The 25,866-nt window shown below is 37.8% G+C and overlaps 1 protein-coding gene across 1 annotated transcript in view; it reads right to left on the minus strand.

Annotated features, from left to right (window-relative positions):
- LOC137498444 (uncharacterized) overlaps positions 1-25,866 on the minus strand; it is a 168,702-nt gene that overhangs the window by 136,663 nt on the left and 6,173 nt on the right. The window contains exon 2 of the mRNA XM_068225946.1: positions 25,434-25,545. Within this exon, the coding sequence (XP_068082047.1) occupies positions 25,434-25,545 (112 nt within the window). The remainder of the gene's footprint in view (positions 1-25,433; positions 25,546-25,866) is intronic.

Here is a 25,866-nt window from a genome sequence, read left to right on the forward strand (position 1 = left end):
AAAACTTTCTGCAGGCAGATTTGCTGCAAAGGATAAGGAAGTAAAGAGAAGTGTGAGGAGATATCAAAGGAAATGGATAGATGACCTATCTCAACAAGCATAGGAGGCAGCCATAAAGGGAAATCTTAGAGTACTCTATACCATCACCAGAGTTCTGGCAAGGAAGCAGATGCAGAAGAACCGTCCAGTCAGAAACAAATATGGTGTCCTCCTAACAAAAACCGAGGATCAACTGAAGCGATGGCAGGAACATTTCTCTGCGGTGCTAAACCACTCCTTGGAGGAGCAAGTAGATGCAGCAGGGTAAGGCAGCAGGTGTTGACAATATTCCAGCAGAAGTCATGAAGGTAGATATGGATACCACTGCCAATATGTTGCAGCCGCTATTTGAGAAGATATGGCTTAATGGAGAAAGGCCGACAGATTGGAAATGTGGGTTGCTGGTGAAGTTGCCAAAGAAGGTCGATACGTCAAACTGTAACAACTGGAGGGGCATTACGCTTCTTTCAATCCCTAGCAAAGTCTTCACCAGGGTTCTGTTGAACGGAATTAAGGAGTATATCAACTTGAGGCTCCAACGGGAACAGGCAGGCTCTCGATCGAATCGCTCGTGTGTAGACCAAATAACCACCTTGAGGATAATTCTGGAGCAGTGTGCTGAATGGTCATCTCGCCTCTATGCAGTGTTCATCGATTTCGAAAAAGCTTTTGATTCGATCAACAGAGAAGCTATGTGGAAGGAAGTGAAGCGGTATGGAGTGCCATCACAAATTACCAACCTCATTCAGGAAACATACCGTGATTATACATGCAGAGTCATATATGAGGGCTGTGCATCTGAGCCTATATCTGTACGTTCAGGAGTATGTCAAGGTTGTATCCTCTTGCCAACCACTTTCCTGGTGGTGATTGATGCGGTAATGCAGAATGTAACGCGAAATGAGAAACGCGGTATCCTGTGGGGATTGGCTAATAGGTTAGAAGACCTAGATTTTGCTGACGATGTGTATCTCCTGTCTGAGGCACATGGTAAAATGCAATCAAAGATTGAAGACTTAGTAAAAGAAGGAAAAAAAGGTGGGACTAACGATTAACTCAAAGAAGACCAAGGCCCTAAGGATGAACACCAACAAACTAGACCCATTTGTCTTCAGTGATGAACCTATAGAGGATGTGGATAGTTTCACCTACTTGGGCAGTGTACGGTAGTTACCAAAGATGTAGGAGCAGTACAGGATGTTTCTCAACGTATACAAAAAGCAAATGGTGCCTTTGTTCAGCTCTATCCGGTATGGAAGAACAACAAAATATGTATCAGGACCAAACTTCGCATTTTCCGAAGTAATGTCAAGGCTGTTCTACTGTATGGGTCCGAGACCTGGAAAGAGACTAAAGTGATTACCTCCAAGTTGCTGACCTTTGTCAACCGCTGTTTAAGGAAGATTTTAAGCATCTACTGGTCGGAAGTAATCTCCAATCATGAACTATGGAGAAGGATGAGTGAAACCAAGATGGCCATACAGATAAAGCGGCAGAAATGGAAATGGATAGGGCATACGTTGAGGAAAGAGAATGAAGCCATTGAGAGAAAGGCACTGGATTGGAACCCGCAGGGTAAAAGGAGGAGAGGAAGGCCCAAACAAACGTGGCGAAGATCTGTACACATGGAGGAAATGGAAGAAGGCAAGACCTGGAGAGAGGTGAAGAGGTTGGCTGGCAACAGGATCAGATGGAGATGCTTTGTTGATGCCCTATGTTCCACAAGGAACAACAGGAATTAAGCAGCAATTAAGCTTTCTTAACTTTCAGTTCCATTTCTGACCCTCGAATTAAAATCACCCATTAGCACTATCATGTCTTTGCTGTTGACTATAACTACAATGTCACTTAATGCTTCATATAACTTCTCAACTTCATCCCATCTGCACCCTGAATACACCGAGTCTATTCCAGTCCTAATGCAAAATCTACCCACATCATTTGCTTATTCATGTGCCTATTAGAAACTATGCTGCATGCAATATTATTTCTGAATGAACTCTCTTGCACCACACTCTGCCCTTCCAGTTTTAACACCTGTTAAGTACACTTTATAGTATTGAATCTCTTCCTCATCATCTCCCATTACATAAATATCATTAACTCCTAACACATCAAGATAAATCCTCTTTTCTGACACTTCTAGTTCTACTTTCTTTCTTTCCATATGACTCATTAATATTGATAGCTGCCCACTAATTCCATTTTGTTCACCAATTTACTACCAAGGAGTCCCTTGCCTGTCATATGTGAGCGGAACTCCATTACTCCCATAGGTTCAAGGCTTGCTTAAAACATTCTTAGCATACTTGGTGAAAATTATTTGAAGATGGATGCTGCATTTACTTACACATAGTCTCAGTGTGGATCTCTCCTCTAATGGTTTAAGGTCCATGGTGAATAGTGTACTCCTAGCCACCTGAGGAAAAAGAGGGTCATGAATCAGATGTTCAAGATGCCCGCTCCAATTCCATAGCAGTGGTTGTCCCGATTCTCAGGACCACCTAGTATTTCACTCAGCTTTTGCCCATGATTCACGAACTAGGACCAAAAAAAAAAAGGAGAGCATATTTCAAACATTTTCCTGGGAAAATATTAGTTTAAGGGCCAATTTGCTTCCCCTGCAAAGATTCTTCTTTGTTGAAGTTAGAACAATTTGTCATTTTACATTCTGAAACCAACTGGCAATATGATGACATCTTTGATTGATGTGTTTCAGCTGGTTGATTCTTTTGATGAAGTAATACATAGTCTTCATGAAATGATTAATGTTCTATCCTAGTTGCAGTAAATCAGAGCATAGCATACCTATGTATAATACCTGTGTAATTCAAGAGCATCATCCAATGATAAAATGAGGAAAGTAGATTTCTCACCTTCTCCATAGACATATGGTATTATTCTAGAACCTTAGCTTAGTGTGAATTGTAAGTAGTCATTTAATGTTCCTTATATCATCTCTGCTTATAGCAACAGATTCTTGTTAGCTAAGATAGATTCTATCAGGACTTCTGTGGCATATGCTGAGTCCAAAACGTGGGCTACCACTAGACTTAGGTTACCCTTTTTCGATGGTTTGTTTAGTGAATGTCAAGCCTCTTCGGAGTTTCGAGCTGCAGCCAATAGCCAATGGAGTAGCCTGCAGCATTGTCAAAGGCTGTTTCAGAAGCTACTGTCGTGGCCTCTGCTACTGTCAATACTGTAAATCTGATCAGTGGACATGGCAGCCTAAGGCTTAGCAAATTAAAATCTGCTTTGTGGCTAAATGGATAGAATGATTGCCTTTGGTACGATGGCCCCGGTTCAGTTCTCAGAATCAACCCCCTCGTACTGTTAGTTCCCATGGCTTTGGGATTGTGTGTTTATGACATCTTCGCCGGTCATTTCATCCTCGTTAGGTCACCACCAAACCTATACAGATAGTAGGTTCGAATCCCACTATCGGCAGCCCTGAAAATGGTTTTCCGTGGTTTCCCATTTTCACACCAGGCAAATGCTGGGGCTGTACCTTAATTAAGGCCACGGCCGCTTCCTTCCAACTCCTAGGCCTTTCCTATCCCATCGTCGCCATAAGACCTATCTGTGTCGGTGCGACGTAAAGCCCCTAGCAAAAAAAAAAAATATTATTATTATTATTAAATAAAAATGTTGAATTTTACAGCATTACCAGAGGTCATAACGTTTGTTCACTGATTTATTAGCTTCCAGCCCATGATCATAGGTTTGATTCCAACCAACAAAATAGAACACTACACCAGAAAGATTGCATGTCATTTTTGCAAATCTACCTATAAAAACAAAACTATATTACTCTTATAACAGCAGCCCTATAGTGTCTTCCTACAAGGATGTAGAAGTAACAGGAGTGAAATATCAACACTCTGTTATCTATGAGTAGAGGTTGAGGAAGTACAAGCGACGATGAACGCATGGCTGTTAGCAGTGGCGATCTGATACACCGAAGCCTAGCACCCCTATCCCCCTGGTGTCCGCACACCTATTGAGCATACATCAGCAAGCCGCTTGAGGTGGGTCGAGGGGAGAGGGACTCATTCTGGGCTGCAATATCTTTCTCCAAAGTCTTGCTCTCAGAAATACGTGTGGCGTTTATTCTCATTGCTTTGAAGTTTTGTAAATGGAAGAATGTGACATGTGCTTACATTATAATGTATCTTAGATTTCCATCATTCTCATTTGAGGTTTGGGCTTCACCGAGAGCCTTGGTAGCCCTCAGTATACGCCACTGCAGGACTGTTATTTATGCTACCTCCTTTATCATATCATGCATTCCAATTTTGATATCTTCTGATACCTTTCTTGCATGTTGTATGTTGAAAAATAACTGTGTCAGCATATCCTTAGCAAAATAAATCTCTGTTGTTATACAATGCTAGCCAAAAGTTTCTGGATAAATCATACGAAGCCTCACGAATATGTTCAATGTTTTTTTAATGACAGAATATATTACTGTAACCAAGTTTCAAATGTTTTTGTGCAACGGTGACGAGTTTATGTTCGACGCTCAGCATGGGAAAAATGCATCCTACTGTATAAACACCTACAATGAAATATAGAGGGGGCTCTGAGATGGTTTGAAGTTGTATCACATTCAGTTAAGTTGGCAAGCTGCACCGAATTCAAGGAACACTGGACAAAAGCAGCTACCATTCCATCTTATCTCATTATGATCTTCTGTCTGGACAATAACGTGGGTTTGGCCTCCAACAGGACGATGACCCCAGACACATGTCTCATTATTGCATTAATTATCTTCAAAACAAACAGAACTCTGGGGATTTGTATTTATGGAATTTCCCCCCTTCCAATTGCCAGAATTAAACCAAATTGAGCTGCTGTATGAGGAGTTGGAGTTCCTTTTTTGCAAATGTTCATTGCTTTGTAGGTTTCTTAACGTACTTTTTAAAATACATTATTCGTATTGTATAAGATTGGAGGAATCAGTAACGTGATGTAGTGTAACCTAAATTTTTCTTAAATTCACATAATTTATCCACAGCACAGAATATAATCACACTCCAACCTCAATCTCTGGTACTAGTGGCAGGAAGCTTGGTTATTGGAGAATGGGGTGCCCTAGTGAAATTAGCATTCCAAATTCCTCTAGAAATGTATATTGTATGTTTACTTTATTTCTGGATTATATGGATTATTTTCCAGTTGGGATGATGTCTTGATGATGTCCTATTCATTGAACAATTATTTTGTGTGATATAAGTTCCTATACATGAAGGATAAAAAACTTTAATGTGTTAGTCTTGCCTTTCTCAATTCTAGTAGGTTTTTCACCACATTACTAAGTACCTTAGCTTCTATTCTGAAGAATATATAAAATACTTGTACCAGTACTGAAGTGAAAAACAATGAACAAGGCAAGACTGGTACTAACAATATACGTATGTAAATGTAGCAGTCTACACAACACAAACTTATTCGACTGTATGCAATAAGGACAACACATACCATTACACTGAACATAAAAGATGAAGAATGAACTTTTGTAGCCACTGAAGGCTGTTTTTATCCACTTACTGCTTACCAAGAGTTATTGACACCACAAAATATTCAGATACTGTACAGGTACATTTAAAATAATATGAGCCATCAAAATAATACAGTACATATTTGACTAGTCCATCTATTCCCTGCCTAGTTGTATACACTTGTTCCCTTTTCCTCTCTAGCAACTAGAAAGACAATCATACATTCATACAAACCAATATATTTGTACATTTTACAAATATCATGTCTTTAATCTGACCTTTTTAAAGTTAATCAATAAACAAAATTTGTTCAGAAATCATGCTTGTTGTGGGTTACTGTAGTCACGTTTTAGTTCGTGAACCATGGGCAATGGCTGAGTGGCCTAGCAAGTGGTCCTGAGAGTCGGGAAACGAGTTGCTATGGAATGGGAGTGGGCATCTTGGACATATTCTAAATCAAGGCTCTCCATTTGCTTAGGTGGCTAGGACTGAGCAATCCACAGGGAGTCCCTAACCAGTTAGTAAAAAGATCCTCACTTGGAATGTGTGTAAGTTAGGGTAGCATCCTGTTTCACATAATGCTCAGAAGGTTTTAAACAAGCTTTGGACCTGTGGGAGTAAGGGAATCCCACTCCTATTTGACAGGCGACGGACTCTTAGGCAACAACTTGGCAAACAAAATGTAATTCGAAGAGGAGCTATCAATATAAATATAAAACTGGCTTATGGAAGAAAGAAAGAAGAACTGGCTGAGTCAGCAAAGAGGTGTCTGGATGGGTTAGGAGTTAATGATATTTGGGTAATCTGAGATAATGAGGAAGAGATAGGATATTATAAAGTGAACCTAACAGGTGTTAAAAAAGGAAGGTCTGAGTGTTGGTTAGGATTAATTATCTGGAATACTATTGCATGCAACATAGTTTCCAATAAGCACATAAATGAGCAAATGATATGGGTAGATTTAGTGGTTGGAAGAATTACGATGAGAATTGTCTCAGTGTATTTGCCAAGTGAGAGTGCAGATAAGGATGAAGTTGACAAGTTCTATAAAGCATTGGAGGACATTGTAGTCAGTGTCAACAGCAAGGATAGAATAGTACTAATAGGTGGTTACAATATAAGAGTTGGAAATCGAATTGAAGGATATGAAGGGGTGATTGGTAAATGTGAGAAAAATATGGAAGCTAATAGGAATGAGAAGCATTTGCTGGACTTCTGTGCTAGTATGGGAATAGCAGTTACAATATATTCTTCAAGCATAAGGCTATTCACTGCTATACATGGGAGGGTAGGGGACAAGATCTATAATGGAATATATTATAACCGACTTTGAATTCAGGAAATCTGTCAGGAATTTGATGGTATTCCAGTGATTTCATACTGAAAAAGATCACTAACTGATATGTAGTAAACTAGGTATCTCCAGGCCTAGGAATGAGAAAGAGACATCTGTTGCAGACAGATAAGGGTAGAAAATATCAAAATCGAGGAAATTAGACACAAGTACATGGATATTATTAGTAAAAAAGTTCCATAAAATGGACAGTAAGCATGTTCAGCATGTAGAAAGATAATGGGTGGCATACAGGGATGCTGTAATAGAAACAGCAAGGTAATGTCTGTGAACTACTGTGTGTAATGATGGGAAAAAGCAAACATCTTGGTGAAATGATAAAGTGAGGGCAGCTTGTAAACATAAAAAGAAAGAATATCAGAAATCAATCAATCAATCAATCAATCAATCAATGCTGGTGGCTCCAGTTGGCCTGCGCAGTGGCCTCCACGGTATGCACTAGCCAGCGTATTGGTAGGTGTGCTAGGTACCAACTGATGAGCCCACCCTAGAACACGAGGGCGAAATGCAGGCAACCAAGAATGAGTTAGCTGGAAAATTTATAATGTCCAATAACGGACCATTTATATTGGTATTATTACTCACCACTAAGTCGAGCAGCTCGTTTCCTTTCTCCCAAGTCTTCCCAGCCCAAACATTGCAACATTTTTATAACACTATTCTTTTGTCAGAAATCACCCAGAACAAACTGAGCTGTGTTTCTTTGGTTTTTCTAGTTCTTGAATCAAATAATCCTGGTGAGGGTCCCATGCACTGGAACCATACTCTAGTTGGGGTCTTACCAGAGACTTGTATGCCCTGTTCTTTACATCCATAGTACAAACCCTAAATACCCTCATAACCAGGTGCAGAGATCTGTTCTCTTTATTTACAATAATATTTATGTGATCACCCCAATGAAGCTCTTTCCTTATATTAAAACTCAGGTACTTAAATGATCCTCAAAATGAATTTTCACCCCCATCAATGCAGTAATTAAAACTGAGAGGACTTTTTTCTATTTGTGAAACTCACAATCTAACTTTTAACCCCATTTATCATCATATCATTGTCTACTGTCCATCTCACAACATTATCATGGTCATTGTGCAGTTGCTTACAATCTTTTAACTTATTTATTACTCTGTGCAGAATAACATCATCTGCAAACAGCCTTATCTCTGATCCCACTTCTTTACACATATCATTGATATATATAAGAAAACATAATGGTCCAATAATACTGCCTTGAGGAATTTCCTTCTTAATTATTACACGGTCAGATAAAGCTTCGCCTATGTAATTCTCTGAGTTCTATTTTCTATAAACCTAGCCACCCATTCAGTCACTCTATTTTGTTGCCAGTAGTCTCCCATGATCTACCCTATCAAATGCCTTAGATAGGTCAATCACAATAGAGTCCATTTGACCTTCTGAATACAGGATAGCTGTTATATCTTGCTGGAATCCTACAAATTGAGCTTCAGTAGAATAACCTATCCTAGACCCAAACTGCCTTCTGTCAAACCAGTTATTAATTTTGCAAACATGTCCAATATAATCAGAGAGAATGCTTTCCCAAAGCTTACACGCAATACATGTCGAACTCATTTTTCAGTAATTTTCAGGTTTATGTTCATACACAGGGGCTGCAATAGCAACTCTCCATTCATTTGGTATAGCTCCATCATGCAAACAATAATCAAATAAGTACTTCAGATATGGTACTATATCCCAACCCATTGCTTTTAGTATATTGCCAGAAATATTATGAATTCCAGCCACTTTTCTAGTTTTCAAATTTTGCATCTTACTGTAAATATCATTGTTATCATAGGTGAATTTTAATTCTTCTTTAGTATTAGTCACCTCCTCTATCTGGACATTATCCTTGTAACCAACAATCTTTACATACTGCTGAGGGAATACTTCTGCCTTATGAAGATCCTCACACACATACTCCTGTCATTCATTGCTGACTCCTGGTGAATGGAACATGTTTCTACCTTAAAGTACCTATACATACACTTGTATTTTTCACTAAAATTTGTATGACCACCAATTATGCTTGCCATCATGTTATCCTTAGCTGACTTCTTTGCTAGATTCAATTTCCTAATAAGTTCCTTCAATTTCTCCTTACTTCCAAAGCCATTTCTAACTCTATTTTCTTTTCCAATCTGCACCTCCTTCTTAATCTTCTTAGTTCTCTGTTATAATATAGTGGATCCTTACCATTCCTTACAACCTTTAAAGGTACAAACCTATTTTCACATTCCTAAACAATTGCTTTAAACCCATCCCAGAGTCTGCTTACATTTTTATTTATCGTTTTCCATCGATCATAGTTACTTTTTAAAAACTCCCTCATGCCTGTTTTGTCAGCCATACAGTACTGCCTAATAGTCCTAAGTTTATTACCTTCTCTTCTTTCACATTTATTTTTTAACTATGACAAAAACAGCTTTGTGATCACAAATGCCATGTATTACTTCAATTTCTCTATAGAGCTCATCTGGTTTTACCAGCACCACATTCAAAACATTCTTCCTTCTAGTTGGCTCCATCACTTTCTGAATCAGCTTCCTTTCCCATATTAACTTATTTGCCATTTGTTGTTCATGCTTCCTGTCATTTTCATTACCTTCCCAATTGACATTTGGTAAATTGAGATCACCTGCTACTATCACATTCATTTCCATATCATTTCCAACATAGCTGATTATCTTATCAAATAATCCTGAATCAGCATCAGTTCTACACTTTCCTGGTCTGTACACTCCAAAGACATCAAGTTGCCTATTAGCTTTGGAGATGGGCCTTCACCTAGAATTTCATGTTTGGCATTTTTGAATGTTTTTGTAGAGCTCCAAACAAGGACTAATGCAGACTGTGTGTTGCATAGAAGAGAGAAACAGAGCAAAACAAACATTTGTTGAATCCAGGAAGAAGTCTTGGGAAGAGTTTTGTAATAACTTGGAAAGCCTAGGTCAAGCAACAGGGAAACCTGGACAGTAATAAAGAATTTTAGGAAGGGAGGGAGAAAGGAAATGAATAGATTTGGGTAAATCAGGTGAAGTCATAATTGATGCCAGGGAATCACGGGAGAGGTGGAGGGAATATTTTGAAAATCTAATCAATGAAAAAGGGTATCTTCCTTGTGATGTCACAAACAACTGAGCTCATGAGGAGGGGGACAATGATGTTGGTGAAATTACATTTCATGAAGTGGAAAGGATTGTAAATAAACTTCATTGTCATAAAGCAGAAGGAGTAGATGAAATTAGAACTGAAATTGTGAAGTATGGTGCAACGGTAGGGATAAAATAGCCTTATTGACTTATAAGATTGTAATGGAGAGTTAAAAATGTACCTACAGATTTGAAGAAAGGGCACCTGTCTATAAGCAAGAGAAAAGGAAGGATTACAACAACTATCAAGGTATTTCATTGTTCAGTACACCGGGCAATGTTTTCACTGGCACCTTGGAAGGGAGGGTGCGATCAGTGGTTGAGAGGAACTTGGATGAAATCCAGTGTGGTTTCAGACCACAGAGGGTCTGTCAGGATCTGATTATCAGCATACGCCAGGTAATGGAACAATGCAATGAGAGGAATAGATGGTTATGGTTATGTTTATGTTTCGTAGACCTAGAGAAGTCATATGACAGAGTACTGAGGGAAAAGACTTTCAGCATACTGGGGGACTATGAGATTAAGGACAAATAACTAAAAATAACTCAAATGCATTTATGTAGACAATTGGGCTGCAGTATGAATTGACAGCAGAATGAGTTCTTGGTTCTAAGGTAAGGGTTAGACACTGAGCTTGATAGCTGCAGTTGCTTAAGTGTGGCCAGTATCCAGTATTCAGGAGATAGTGGGTTCGAACCCCACTGTCCGCAGCCCTGAAGATGGTTCTCCGTGGTTTCCCATTTTCAAACCAGGAAAATGCTAGGGCTGTACCTTAATTAAGGCCATGGCTGCTTCCTTTCCACTTCTAGTCATTTCCTGACCTATCGTCACCATAAGACATATCTGCGTCAGTGCAACGTAAAGCAACTTGTAAAAAAAAAAAAGAATGGGTTAGACAAGTTTGTAATCTTTCCCCTTTATTGTTCATAGTTGATGTGGATAATCTGCTGAAAGTTATTAAGTGGCAGGGAGGGATTCAGTTAGGTAAAAATATAGTAAGCAGTCTGACATATGTTGATGACCTGGTCTTAATAGCAGATTAGTACCAAAAGTCTGCAGTCGAATATCTTGGAACTTGAAAATGGGTGGAATGAGTATGGTATGAAAATTAGCTTTTCTTAGGCTAAACTGTAGTCAGTAGGTAAGAAATCCAAGAGAATTGAATGTCAGATTGGTGATAAAAAGCCAGAACTGGTAGATAATTTCAAGTATTTAGGATGTGTGTTCTCCCAGGATCATAGTATAGAAATTGAGATTGAATCAAGGTGCAGTAAAGTCATTGCAATGAGCTCTCAGTTGCAATCAGCTGTATTCTGTAGGAAGGAAGTCATCTTCCAGACAAAACTATCTTTAGATAAGTCCTTTTTAACACCAAATTTGCTTTATGGCAAAAAAAAGCTGGAGGACTCAGGATATCTTAGTCATAAGCTACTAGTAACAGGCATAACAGTAGTGAGAATGATAGCTGGTACAGAAAGGTGGGTACAATGGCAGAGGGGTATTCAGTATGAAGAAATAAAGGCTAAGGAATGAACTCGATGGATGAACGACTTTGGTGGTGGGGTCATGTGGGGCAAATTGAGAAGGATTGTTTACCTCGGAAAGTAATGTATTCTGTTATGGAGGGTAAGAGAAGTAGAGGGAGACTATCTCACAATGGTTAGACTCAGTTCCCAGTGATTTAAGGATAAGAGATGTAGAACTATATGAGCCACAGAAATAGTTACAAATAGACGATTATCGCAGCCATTAGTAAATTCTCAGAGGCTTGCAAACTGAATGCTGAAAGGCATAACAGTCTATAATGATATTGTATGTTTGATCAAATACATAATTTTTATGTGTCACTGATTATAGACTATGCCTCATTATAATCAGGTTCTAAGCAAACCTCTCACTATTTATTAGTAAAACTGTTGAAATAAGTCAGAACCAGCTCTGCATGCTTTGGAATGAACTTGTTGAGCATTGAAACTAAGTAGAATACACTATTGTTACAGAAAGAGACAAAAATCCAGGGAGAAACAAGGTTATAGCACCATAAATGCCTTTTTGTGTTACTTATGGTAGCAATCACATTATCATAGCTATTGGATAGTCAACATAAAGTTTTAAGATCTCTCCTCATATGCTGTTATGTTTGTCATCCTATGGATCATATGTGTCCCTACAGAGTAGTGTTACTAGACGACAACAGCTCGAAAGCAGGACTTTTGAGTTCAAAAAGCAGAACAAAACCAGGACAGCATTAAAATCATTTATTTAGCATACCTTTTTCATATTGCTAGGCCACAAGTGAATTCTTGAAAGCAGGAATATCACTGACACCTTATTCATTTTGATTGTACTTATCAGAGCTACTTATTTTATTAAGCAACTCCTTATTGTCTTTTAAATAGTCATAAAACTGGTTACAAGTGAAGTCTTTCATGTTAAATTTCACTGACACCAACCATTTCACAGAGTCAACACTTAACATATTTCTTTCTTTGCTTCACTGTGGATTTATTAAAGAAAAAATTCTTTCTACATTGGCATTATGTGCAGGAATTACAAAATACACTTTTGCCAATTTCAGTAGCTAGGAAGAACATGTAATATTGACACTATTTAGAAAACCAGCCCAATTTTTATGGACTGGTTCCTTCAAGAAATTTTCATTCTGCTTTTGCACTTTAACATATTTTTACAGAATTACAAATTGGTCAAATAATCTAACATCATGAACTTGTACACGTTTAGCACTAAGATATTTAACAGTATCTTCAAGGTCAGTCCGGGTGAAATCTGAAGTTAAGGTCATCCATTTAAAAGTACTGAATTCTTCAAGTGGTAGTAACCATTTTCCAAGGTACTCCAGGCATGCATTATATATATCATGAACTTCTTTCATGGAGGAATCACTGTCTTCCGGCTACCCTTCCACCTTCAAAGTTTTCATTGTTTCTTTCACTTTCATAGGAACAAAATTATTTGAAAAACAAGCTTGTAAAATGCCAACAGTTTCTTCAAGTGCCTGTTTCACTTCAATAATGGAATTATTCTCCTTTTCAACTTGAAGAATGTTCTCTTGAAAGACTGACATTAAAGACTGGCAAAATATTAAATACATTTCACTTAACTTATTGGTGAAAAACTTGTTCAAAATTGTTGGCGGGTTATCCACAGATAGAAAATAAGACCGAAATGCTGGAACTCTGAAAAGTGGTGGCAAAAGGGGCTCTGGTTAAGACGCAGCAGGTCGTTATGCTACTTGGGTTCCAAAATGGGTAAAATATAAATATGTAAATAAGTTCAATGTTTATTTTAATCTTATACCAGTTGTATAATATGATTACACGTCATTTCACATACCGTACTGTATATGAGTTGACTATGTTTGTAAGATATTATAAGTAGAATTTTGTAAACAATATAAATTTATTAAGGATGATGTGTGTGTTTAATAGAAAAAATTATTAGCATAAATTGTATAATATTGTATTCTAGGAAAATTTCCTTCGTCTCCTGTTAATTTAAAATTTAGTGCTTGACAAGAATGTATTTTAGTGTACCATTTGCCACCGAGGTAGACACCTCATTTGCAAATAAAGAGATTTCGATTTTTGATTTGACAGTTCAAGCATCCTTTCAAAAGCTGTAGAAAGTTACAACCAATGAGTCTTTGTATGCTTCAGTACGGATTTGTAATTCACATCAACAAATTCACAAAATGTTTTTAGCTCTTCATTCCTTATGGTGAATGTAGAAAAGTGGTTGATCACTTTTAACACAATGCTTTTCAATGTCAATCGTTATTGTTGGTTACAAGGTTAATGTCCAGATAGAGGAGGTGACTAATACTAAAGAAGTATTAAAATTTACCTATGACAGCAATGACATTTACAGTAAGATACAAAAGTTGAAAACTAGAAAAGCAGGTGGAATTGATAAGGTTTCAGGGGATATACTGAAGTCAATGGGTTGGGATATAGTACCATATCTGAAGTAATTATTTCATTATTGTTTGTATGAAGGAACTTTACTAAATGAATGGATAGTTGCTATAGTAGCCCCTGTATATAAAGGAAAGGGTGATAGACAGAAAAGCTAAAAATTACAGGCCAGTCAGTTTGACATGCATTCCATGTAAGTTTTGGGAAAGCATTCTTTCTGATTATACAAGACATGTTTGCAAAATTAATAACTGGTTTGAAGAAGGCAGTTTGTGTTTAGGAAAGGAAGCCCAGTTTGTAGGATTCCAGCAAGATATAACAGATATCCTGGATTCAGGAGGTCAATTGGACTGTATCGCGATTGACCTGTCTAAGGCATTTGATAGGTAGATCATGGGAGACTACTGGCAAAAATGAGTGCAATTGGACTTGACAAAAGAGTGACTGAATGGGTGGATATGTTTCTAGAAAATGGAACTCAGAGAATTAGAGTAGGTGAAGCTTTATCTGTCCCTGTAAAAATTAAGACAGGAAATCCTCAAGGCAGTATTATAGAACCTTTATGTTTTCTTATATATATCAATGATATGTGTAAAGAAGTGGAATCAGAGATAAGGCTTTTGACAGACGATGTTATTCTGTACTGAGTAATAAATAAGTTCCAAGGTTGTGAGCAACTGCAAAATGACCTCGATAATGTTGTGATGTGGACAGTAGGCAATGGTATGATGATAAACGGGGATAAAAGTCAGGTTGTGAGCTTCACAAATAGGAAAAGTCCTCTCAGTTTGAATTACTGCGTTGATGGGGTGAAAGTTCCCTTTGGGGATCGTTGCAAACACCCAGGTATTAATATAAGGAGAGATCTTCATTAGGGTAATCCCATCAATGGAATTGTAAATAAAGGGTACAGATCTCTGCACATGGTTTTGAGAGTATTTAGGGGTTGTAGTAAGGATGTAAAGGAGAGGGCGTATAAGTCTCGCATAAGACCCCAACTAGAGTATGGTTCCTGTGTATGGGACGCTCACCACGATTACTTGATTCAAGAACTGGAAAAAATCCGAAGAAAAGCAGCTCAATTTGTTCTGGGTGATTTCTGACAAAAGAGTAGCGTTACAAAAATATTGCAAAATTTGGGCTGGGAACACTTAGGAGAAAGAAGACGAGATGCTTAACTAAGTGGTATGTTCCAAGCTGTCAATAGAGAGATGGCATGGGAGGACGTCAGTAGACGAATAAGTTTGGATGGTGTCTTTAAAAGTAGGAAAGATCACAATATGAAGATAAAGTTGGAATTAAAGAGGACAAATTGGGGCAAATATTTGTTTATAGGAAGGGGAGTTAGGGATTGGAATAACTTACCAAGGAAGATGTTCAATAAATTTCCAATTTCTTTGCAATCATTTAAGAAAAGGCTAGGAAAACAACAGATAGGGAATCTGCCACCTGGGTGACTGCCCTAAATGCAGATCAGTAGTGATTGATTGAATAAATCAATCCCATCTTGAGCACAATTATGGAACACGTGTGTTGGGCAGCCTACTCCAATCAAGGTTTCATTAAGCTGAGATTTGAGGTTAGAAAATACATTATTATCTCCTCTTCTTTTCAGGCCACTAAAATTCATATTGCTGTTATCTCCTCCAAAAGCAATGCACTTCTCTGAAATTCCATTTTGTTGCAGGACATCTAACACCACTGAAGGGATTGTTGGAGCTTTTTCATTACTGATACTGTGCAGGTCAATTAACTTTGCTTGCAGCCCTCCATTCTTGTAGTCAAAATACTGCATGAGCACAGGAAACAGTTTTATATTCCCATGATTGCTGCCATCTGTACAAACACCAATATATGATACGTCTTTGACTTGTTTAATGGCACATTCTACACAGTGAGTTCCAAGTACATTATTGACTTTGTACGAGCTCAGTGAATATTTTTCCTTATTTCAGAATCGGGAAATAAATTAGATGGAACCTTGGACATACAATCCATAATTTTGTAGCTCCCATGATGAACAGCATTGTGGTACACAATAACTCCAAGTGCAGCAATTATATTTTTGTTTAGTGATGTGTTCTCTTTGAAAAATGTCAACACATTATTTGAAGTTGAAGTTGATGCACTTTGAATATTAGCTTTATATTTGCCCATTGTAATGTGACTTTCTAAATCCATAGCTCCACAGTCAGCCACAGAAACATATGTTCCTGGTTAAACATACCTCTTCGTTGGTGCAGCCCTTTCTGAAGCATTTATATCTTTTCTCCAATTCAGCAGTGAACTTACATTTTCTTTTCCCCATAAAACATTTAATGTACCAACAGATCACAACAGATATTGTAAAGTAGATCACAAGGATTATGGTACAACTAAGCAGCAATATGTACAAAAATGATTTGTCTTTAGCTTCCGTTTCCATATGCTATCTCCAACTTCGTCTATCGACTTCGACCAGTGATAATATACTAGTCAAAGACTGCAGGAATTTAAAAAGTTCAGCTTGCTGCTGAAGTCAAAGGTTATCAAATAAGTGAGTCTAAGTTTACAAAAATGTGTTTCCAGATGGAAAATGTTCATTTTAACATTAAGACAAAAATACAGACAATCAGCAAATAATTAAAGAACAAATATGGATGTCAGGACAGATGCTAAAAATAAGGGCATGTCCTGGTAAATACAGACGTCTGGTAACCCTACTACAGAGTATTTCTGATGACACCTTCCAGTTCAGTTAACATGCCATTATTTTCTTTGCATCTAACCAATGTAATATAGTTCATGTTCATGTTTTGCCAACCATTTACCAAGCATGACATCCTTGGTTCTGACAAGAATTTTGACTTTGCTTTTGTCTCATTATACTCCCATCCAAAGAGATTTTTGGATTGACCTACTCCAAGATGTTCTTACTAGGAATACACTCCAAAAAATAAGGTAACAAAAGCAATACCAAGAGACGTCCAGGTCATTTTCTGTAAATAACTACCCACAAATGCTCTAGTATATCATAGCAACAGGCAACTTTGACTGTTGCTCCACAGGTGAGGAAATCGATCATCTAAAGCATCCTCCCTACAACCTCTAGTTAACACCCATTAATTTCCATCTCTTCAGACTGTTGAACAAGCAAAAGGGTGAGGAGTTATTCAGCAACAATATTACGGTTCAACATGCCATCATGCCATGACTCCAAGGCTAGGAACAGATTTCTTCTGAACTGGCATCAATGTCTAGTCAGCCCTCGGAAGAAATGCTTGGACAAGAATTGTGACTAAGGGGAATAGAAATGTGTATCAGTGCCCTGCTGATATTTGTCCTTATATCTGCCTATAAAATAAAGTTTTACCATGTGAAGTCTTGTTACATTACATTTTCCAGTACCTTCGTATTAACCGATTCTCTCCACAGAATTCTCAGAAGATACCACTGGCCCCAAAGCTGAAATACATCAATCCTCCTGTCAGAGTCCTTCAGGCCATATATATTACAGCCATAGAAGGCCATAGGGATACAATGGCACTGATCAGTTTACATTCAGTTCTCACACTGATGTCCGTAATTTTTCAAATTTTTTCAAGCTTATTATTGCATTCTTTCCATGTACCATCAGACACAGGCATTAGGAGTGCAGGCACCTTCACAATTAATTTTAGATCAAAGGATGATGATATTCTCAAATAATTAAGTTTATACATTGTTAATTTTACTCTTAAAATCTGTTATCTGCTGGCATTATGACCTTGGTCTTCTATATATTTACCAAAAATCAAATCAAAATCAATATCTCTTTATTTGCAAATGAGGTGTCAACATCAGTGGCAAATGGAACACTAAATTACATTATTGTCAAGCACTAAATTTGAAATAAGCAAGAGAAGAAGAAAATTTTCCTAGAATACAATATTATACAATTTATGCTAACAAATCTTTCTATTAAACAAACAGGTCTTCCTTAATAAATTTATATTGTTTACAAAATTCTACTTATAATATCTCCTGTACATACAAACATAGTCAACTCATATACAGTATGTGGAATTACTTCAAATAATACTATACAACTGGTATAAGATTAAAATTTTCATTGCATTTATTGACTTATCTATTTTTTACCCATTTTGGAACCTAAGTAGCATAATGACCTGCTGCGTCTTAACCAGAGCCCCTTTTGCCACCATTTTTCAGAGTTCTCCCTTCTCCCACCATTGTAGGAATTTGGATTCCTTTTCCTTTTTGATACCTAATATATGAATACAGCTTTTTTCCATTTCCCTTTGTGGTCATTACGCTCTTGAAGTATGCCATTCATATAATTCTCTTTTGCTTCCTTTTTCACTCTATTCAGTACCCTCATTAGCTGTTTTCTAGTTTCTCTATTCTTCCTACCCTCTTTGATTTTTCTGTTTACTATTCTATATTTTCTTTTTAATTTTCTTATTTTCCTTGTATAATAAACAGGGTCTGAGGTCATTTTACCCAGCTTAACAGGTACAAATCTCTCCTCTCCTTCCCAAATGATTCCTTTAAATTTACCCCAAAGTGTATCCATATTACTCCCTTCACTTATCCAACAACTGAATTGTGATTTAAGGTAAGTCCCAAATTCATCAACTTTAGTATTTCTGTATAATTTCTTGTCTTGTGTGACCCTCTAATTAAGCATTTATGGTACAAGTCTTGCATCCATTATTACAGCCTTCTGGTCACCTGTTCCTACAATTACCTCTGTTTTATCAACAATTTCCCGTAGTTTAACCAAGAATACATCTAGCAAGTTATTGAGACGAGTCAGTTCTTGTACTACATGTGTAAATCCTTCCTCCCATATTAACTTATTTGCCAGTTTTCTGTACGTGGGCTTCACTTGCAGCTCCATTTCATTCAAATTCAGGCAAGTTTAGACCTCCCCCAATTATGACCATATCATTAATATTGTTTTTATGAGTTTAATCTATTATTTTCTCAAATATTTCCATGTCTATTTCCTCTCTTCCAGGCCTATATGTTCCTATAATTCCCACCTCCTTCATATTATCACAAACTAAAATTATCCCTAATATTTCACCCCTTTCATCAGTAAGCCATTCATGTGATCAATAATTTTCCTTCACCAGAATAAACACCCCCATCCCATTTTATCTCCTCAGTCTCTATGATAGACTGTATACCCTTCTGGAAATACCTCTCTATTACCCAGCCCTTCTCTCAACCACAATTCCACTCCTATCACCACACGAGTCTCATAAGATTCCATCAATGAACTGAATTTTAATTGTTTATTTACTACACTCTGACAGTTTACCAAGAGCAATCTCAGAACCCCTTCCTCCCTAAAACTTGACTGTTGCAATTGGGTAACATTTGACTCATGAGGTGAGAACTTCCCTGGAACCCAGATCCTTGTACATAGATCTTAATTTAAGGATCTGGGTTTTCCAGCAAGTTTCCCTGTGAGTGCCAGTTTATGTGCGGCCCATCCATCTCACTTTGGTCCTTCAACTTCCTGACCTAATATTAAATGTCCTTTTTGCTTTCTGCCTTTGAAATTATATTGCCAGCAACCTGAGATGATTGTCATTTGTAACAATATTTATCGCGTCTCTCCTCGACGGAGTCAGTCCAGCCCTTCTCATGACTGTATCTGCGTACATGTTGAAAATTGAAAGTGATGTTATATAATGTTGACAAATCCAGAATTGAACCAGTCCATGTCTCTGTATGTTGTTGAAACATACGCTTCATGTTTGGTGCAGAACCTTCTGATTATTCTTTCAGACAGCACTATCATATGTCTAGTTTGATAACAAAAAGGCTGTTGAAAAATCAGTAAAACACATTTAGGCAACTTCTGGTAATCGCGGGTTCTCTCCATTATTCATCGATTATTAGCTGTATGGGCCCTTGTGCCATGTTATTTGCAGGTGTCAGCTTGCATTTCAAGCATTTTCCAGAAAATAATAATCATTAAATTTTGTTGAATAATTTTCAGGGAATCTTATTTACTTATGGCATAGAGGTAATTGTGCGATAGTTGGAGGAGTTTTTAATTCTTCCCTTATTTAAAATAGGGATGAACATTGATTGTCTCCATTTCTTTGCCTTCTTGCGGGTCCTTGAGAAATGATGTCAGTTTTGCTCTTGGAATTGACTTCAGCTGTTCTGCTGGAATTTCATGCATTGCTGGGTTGTTGTGTCTACTTAGTTATTTAGTGCCCATGCAACTTCTTCCTATAGGTAATCAGATTCAACTCCCAGTTGCTCGTCCTCTTCAGGTTGTTGATTTGGATGACCGGTATAATGATCTGCACTTTATATTCCTTGTACACTTCTCATAGTTTTGTTAGGCATAAAGAACTTGACCACTTTTGGAGTTAGCTGAACTGTAGAGTGAATGATGTGGTTGTTCCATTATTCTCCTACATAAACTATCCTCCTCCATTTGTCTTTTTGACCCCATAACCAGAGCCAGTAAATGTGCATTGCTTCATCCATCAAGCTCATTCTTAAGTTATCCTTCACCTACTCTTTCTGAAAACCCTGCTGCCATTGTTTCCACCTGCTTATACTGCTTATACTTATTCTCACTACTTTTTTGCGTGTTACATCTAACTTATGAATCAGATACCATTATTCCACCCAACATTCAGTCCAGGAAACAAAGTGGGTCTGAAGAAAGGTCAGTGAAAAGATCGTTTCATCTGGGAGCTGACTTCCTTCCCATGGAATACTTTTGATCACAACTGCAAGCTCACATAGCTTTTGTGCACCTTGATTCAATCTCACTTACTAGACAACAATCCTGGGAGAACACAGATACTATATATATATGAAATTATGTCCCTGTTCCAGCTTTGTATTCCCAATCAGACATTGAATTCTCTTGGTTTTCTTACCTACTAACATCAGTTCACGCTTGGAAGAGCTATTTTTTGTACCATACTTATGCATCTATTTTCAAGTTCCAAGAAATTAGACTAGTTGCTTCCCGCATATTATGCCATTAAGACCAAGTCATCCATAAACGTGAAACTGTTTACCACATTTACATGTAACTGAATCTCTCCTTGCCACTTTATGCCTTGCATTAGATAATTCATGTAAACTATGAACAGCAATTGTGAAATATTACAGCCTTTTCTCACCCCTGAACGTACCTTGAATCATGAACTCAATCTAACATCAACTCTCACTGCAGCCAAATTGTCAACATGAAAAGCCTTTGATTGTTTTTATTAATCTGTAATTAATCTCATAGTCCCTTAGCATGGCAAAGATCTTTTCCCATCGTACTCTCTCATATGTCTTCTCTAGATCTATGAAATATAACTGTCTATTCCTCTTGAAGATTTTTCATTTTCCTGGTGCATACTCAAAAATCAGATCCTGACAGAACTCTGTGGTCTGAAACCACAGTAATTTTCATCCAAGTACTCTCATTCACTCAATCAGTTATCAGGTAATACCTTCCAAAATGCCAGTGTACACTTTATTGATACACTGATTGATGAGATACCTCGATAGTTGTTGCCATCCTTCCTGTTCCCTTTCTTATATATAGGCAAAATTAATTATTTTCTCTAATCATAGGGTACCTTACTATCACCCCATACTAACCTTATTACTCTATGAAGTCATTTTATACCTGTCTACCTACCAAATTTCACCATTTCATGTCTAATTTCATATATTCCTGATACTTAATGACAATGAAGTTTATTTACTATCCTTTTCACTTCTCCACTCATAATTTCACCAATATCATGGTCCTCCTACCCATGAGCTTCTTTGTTCAACACATGACAGGAAGTTCTTCTTTAATGTTGAGAATATTTTCAAAATATTCTTTCCACATATCCAGTGATTCCCAAGGATCTATTATGAGTTCACCTGATTTACTCCAAATTCTACAGATTTATTTTTCTCTTGCATTCTAATGTTATTTATTTCTGTCCAGAAAGGATTCCCAGCTGCTTGACCTAACTCTCTCTGGTTATTGCCATTTTTGATACACATTCTTCCTAAATTTAAAAGCTGCTCTCACTTCATCATTCTGCAAGATGTTTGATTTTTTCCAAACACAGATATTCCTAGGCATTCCATTGCTGTTTCTGCTGCGGTATTCCTGTATGTCACCCAAACTCTTTCTGCATTCTGACCCTCCTAACCACCCATTGTTTTGAACTTTTCAGTTATCATGTCCATATACTACTGTCTAATTTCCTCGTCATGGAGGTTTTCTACACTAATTTGTCTGCAGACATATTTCACTTTCTCTGTCTTAGACCTGGAAACACTTAGTTCTCTACAGACTAGATAGTGGTCCATGTATGTGTATGTTGGGTATTCAGCATGAAGGCTGGTTTGATCCTCCACAGGTCCACCAAAGCGATCATAGATAGCCTAGGCATCACTGAAGAAGCATACTAGGGAAATGAGGAGTGAGGTAGTTTCCAGTTGCTTTCTTCACTGAGCTAGAAGTTGCTGTTTCATATCAGTCCTCCAAGCCAACTGAATTGCATGCACCAACCAATCCTACAGGTGATATTTTCACAACATTCATAACAGAGACTGGCTGCATAAGGAATGGTATTACTAGCATCGCTCATACCTCAGTCACTTTCATATTGTCAAAGACAAGGATGAGACTGTTACAGGTCAATGAAATTAAAAAATTGCTCTAGCCCATACCAGAAGACACAGTGCACTGCAAACACTACATCTTGCCAGCGAGTCATCCTTATCATCAAAAAATTCATCAGAAACTTGCTCACACTTTACAGATTTCCTGAATTCAAAGTCAGTTAGGAATTATTCTGTTATAGATCTGGTGCTCCTGCCCACCCATGTGCCGCAGTGAATAGACTTATGCTTGAGGAATGCATTTGTAAATGCTAACTCCATACCAGCATAGACGTCCAGCAAAACCTTCCCATTCCTTTTAGCTACAATATCTTCCCCACATTTATGAATCACTCTTAAGTTCAATTTCCAACACTCACATTAAAATCACCCATTACCACTATCGTTTCTTTGCTGTTGACTAGGACTACAATGTCACTCAATGCTTCATATAACTCATCAATTTCATCCTCATCTGCACCCTCATGTAATGAATACACTGAGACAATTCCAGGCTTAAATCCTCCAACTGCAAAAACTACACACATCATTTGCTCATGTACCGGTATATGCCTAGCAGAAACTGCGGTGTTTTAATATTATTTTTATATGAACTGTCGTACCCCAGGCTCTCCCCTTCCAATTTTAACACCCATTAAGTATACTTTATAATATTGTATCTCTTCCTCATTATCTCCCCTGACGTAAATAGCATTAACTCCTAACACATCAAGATACGTCCTCTTTGCTGACGCTTCCAGTTCTACTTTCTTTCTTCCATTAGACTCTTTAATATTGATAACACCTCACTAATTCTATTTTGTTCACCAATTTACTTCCAAGGAGTCCCTTGTCTGTCATATGTGAGTGGGATTCCATTGCTCCCATAGGTGCAAGGCTTGCTTAAAACATCATGAACATACTCAGTGAAAATTCTCCGAAGATGAAACTACAGTTACTTACACATAGTCTCAGTGTGGAGCTCTCCTCTAATAGGATAGGGCTCAAGGTGAATTGTATACTCCTAGCCACCTGAGGAGAATGAGCTCCATGAGTCAGATGTTCAAGTTGACTGCTCCCATAGCACACAATTGGGTATCCTGACTTTCAGGAACACCTGCCAGTTCATTCAGCTTTTGCCCATGATTCATGAACTAGGACGTGACTAACCAAAAAATACGAGCTTTTTTCAAGTATATTCCTGGGAAAAATTGGTCTGAGTGCCGATTTGTTTCCCCTGCAAAGGTTTTTCTTTGTTGGAGTTAGAATAATTGGTTATTTTATGTTCTGAAACAAACAGGTGATGTAATCACATTTTACTGATGTGTTTCAACCAACCAACCAATCAACCAACCAACCAACCAACCAACCAACCAACCAACCAACCAACCAACCAACCAACCAACCAACCAACCAACCAACCAACCAACCAACCAACCAACCAACCAACCAACCAACCAACCAACCAACCAACCAACCAACCAACCAACCAACCACCCACCCACCCCGACTGATCTGCAATTAAGGCAGATGACCAAGTGGCAGATTCCCTATCTGTTCTTTTTCCAGTCATTTCTTGAATGATTTCAAAGGATTTAGAAATTTCTTGAAGATTTCCCTTGCTAAGTTATTCCAATTCCTAACTCCCCTTCCTATAAAGGAATATTTCCCCCAATTTGTCCTCTTGAATTCCAACTTTATCTTCAAATAGTGATCTTTTCTACTTTTAAAGACACCACTCAAACTTATTTGCATACTAAAGTCATCCCATGCAATCTCTCCACTGGCAGAATGGAACATACCACTTAGTCAAGCAACTCGTCTTCTTTCTCCCAAATCTTCCCAGCCCGAACTTTGCAACATATTTGTAACCCTACTCTTGTGCCGGATATCACCCAGAACAAATTGAGCTGCTTTTCTATTAATTTTTCCAGTAATCCTGGTGAGGGTTCCATATACTGAAACTATACTCTGGTTGGGGTCTTACCAGAGACTTATATGCCCTCTCCATTACATCCTTACTACAACCCCTAAACACCCTCATAACCATTTGCAGAGATCTTTTACCTTTATTTAAATCCCATTTTGTGATTATCCCAAAGAAGATTTTTCACTGTATTAACACCTACTGTAGGTACTTACAGTGATCCCCATAAAGAACCTTTACCCCATCAATGCAGTAATTAAAAGTGAGAGGACTTTTCCTATTTGTGAAACTCACAACCTGACTTTTAACGCCGTTTATCACCATACCATTGCCTGCTGTCCATCTCACAACGTTATAAACGTCATTTTGCAGTTGCTCACAATCTTGTAATTTATTTATTACTCTATACAAATCAATACCATCCGCAGAAGCCGTATCTCTGATTCCACTTCTTTACTCCTATCACCTATATATATATTGTAACAGGAAATGCCCGTACTTTAGACTTGAAGAGCACGAGAGTTTACGCAGGGCGTATATGGTACATTAGTTGGAGTGTTACAGAGAGGGAGAGAAAGAAGTTTCACTTTTAAATGAATTTCGTCGAATATTTAAAACTGATTAACTGAGGAAATTCAAGTTTATATCACCTCTGTACATAAGAATAATGGGGTGCGACCTTTCCCCTCCTATGGCTGGCAATATCTGGCGTTGATCCGCTACTCCTCTCATACCACCATGGATCAGCTCTCGGAACCACGGAACCACGACCCCTCTAGCGATGGAAGCTGTAGAAGTTCTAGAAGGTCTAGAAATTCTGGAAGGCCTGGAAGGTCTTGGAGGTCTAGTAATTTGGTTTGGTACGTTGAGATCGCTCACTTGGAAGAATGGCATTAACACACGTTCTTAAGCCCATGGATGTGTCGATCTCAGGTGCATCATCTGCACAGAAGTAAATAAATGAAATGATGAACTCGAGGACAAAATATTTCTATAACATTAATAAACAGATCACTTCAAAGAGTAGAATATTAGGTCTCATGCAGTAGAAAGTTAATGGAATCGAACCGCGAATTAAATTGGTCACTTGAAACAGAGAAATAAACATTTCTGTGGTTGAATATTAATGGAATCGAACAAGCAATCAAATTGTGCTGTTTCGGAAATAAAGAAACAGACTTTCATGCAGCTGAATGTCAATGAAATTGAACTCGCGAACAAATTTGCCACTTGGAAGAATTTAATCAATCAATCAATCAATAAATACTAATCTGCATTTAGGGCAGTCACCCAGGTGGCAGATTCCCTATCT

This window comes from Anabrus simplex, chromosome 2 (genome assembly GCF_040414725.1).
Source record: "Anabrus simplex isolate iqAnaSimp1 chromosome 2, ASM4041472v1, whole genome shotgun sequence".
In the NCBI taxonomy this organism is placed as follows: Eukaryota; Metazoa; Arthropoda; class Insecta; order Orthoptera; family Tettigoniidae; genus Anabrus; species Anabrus simplex.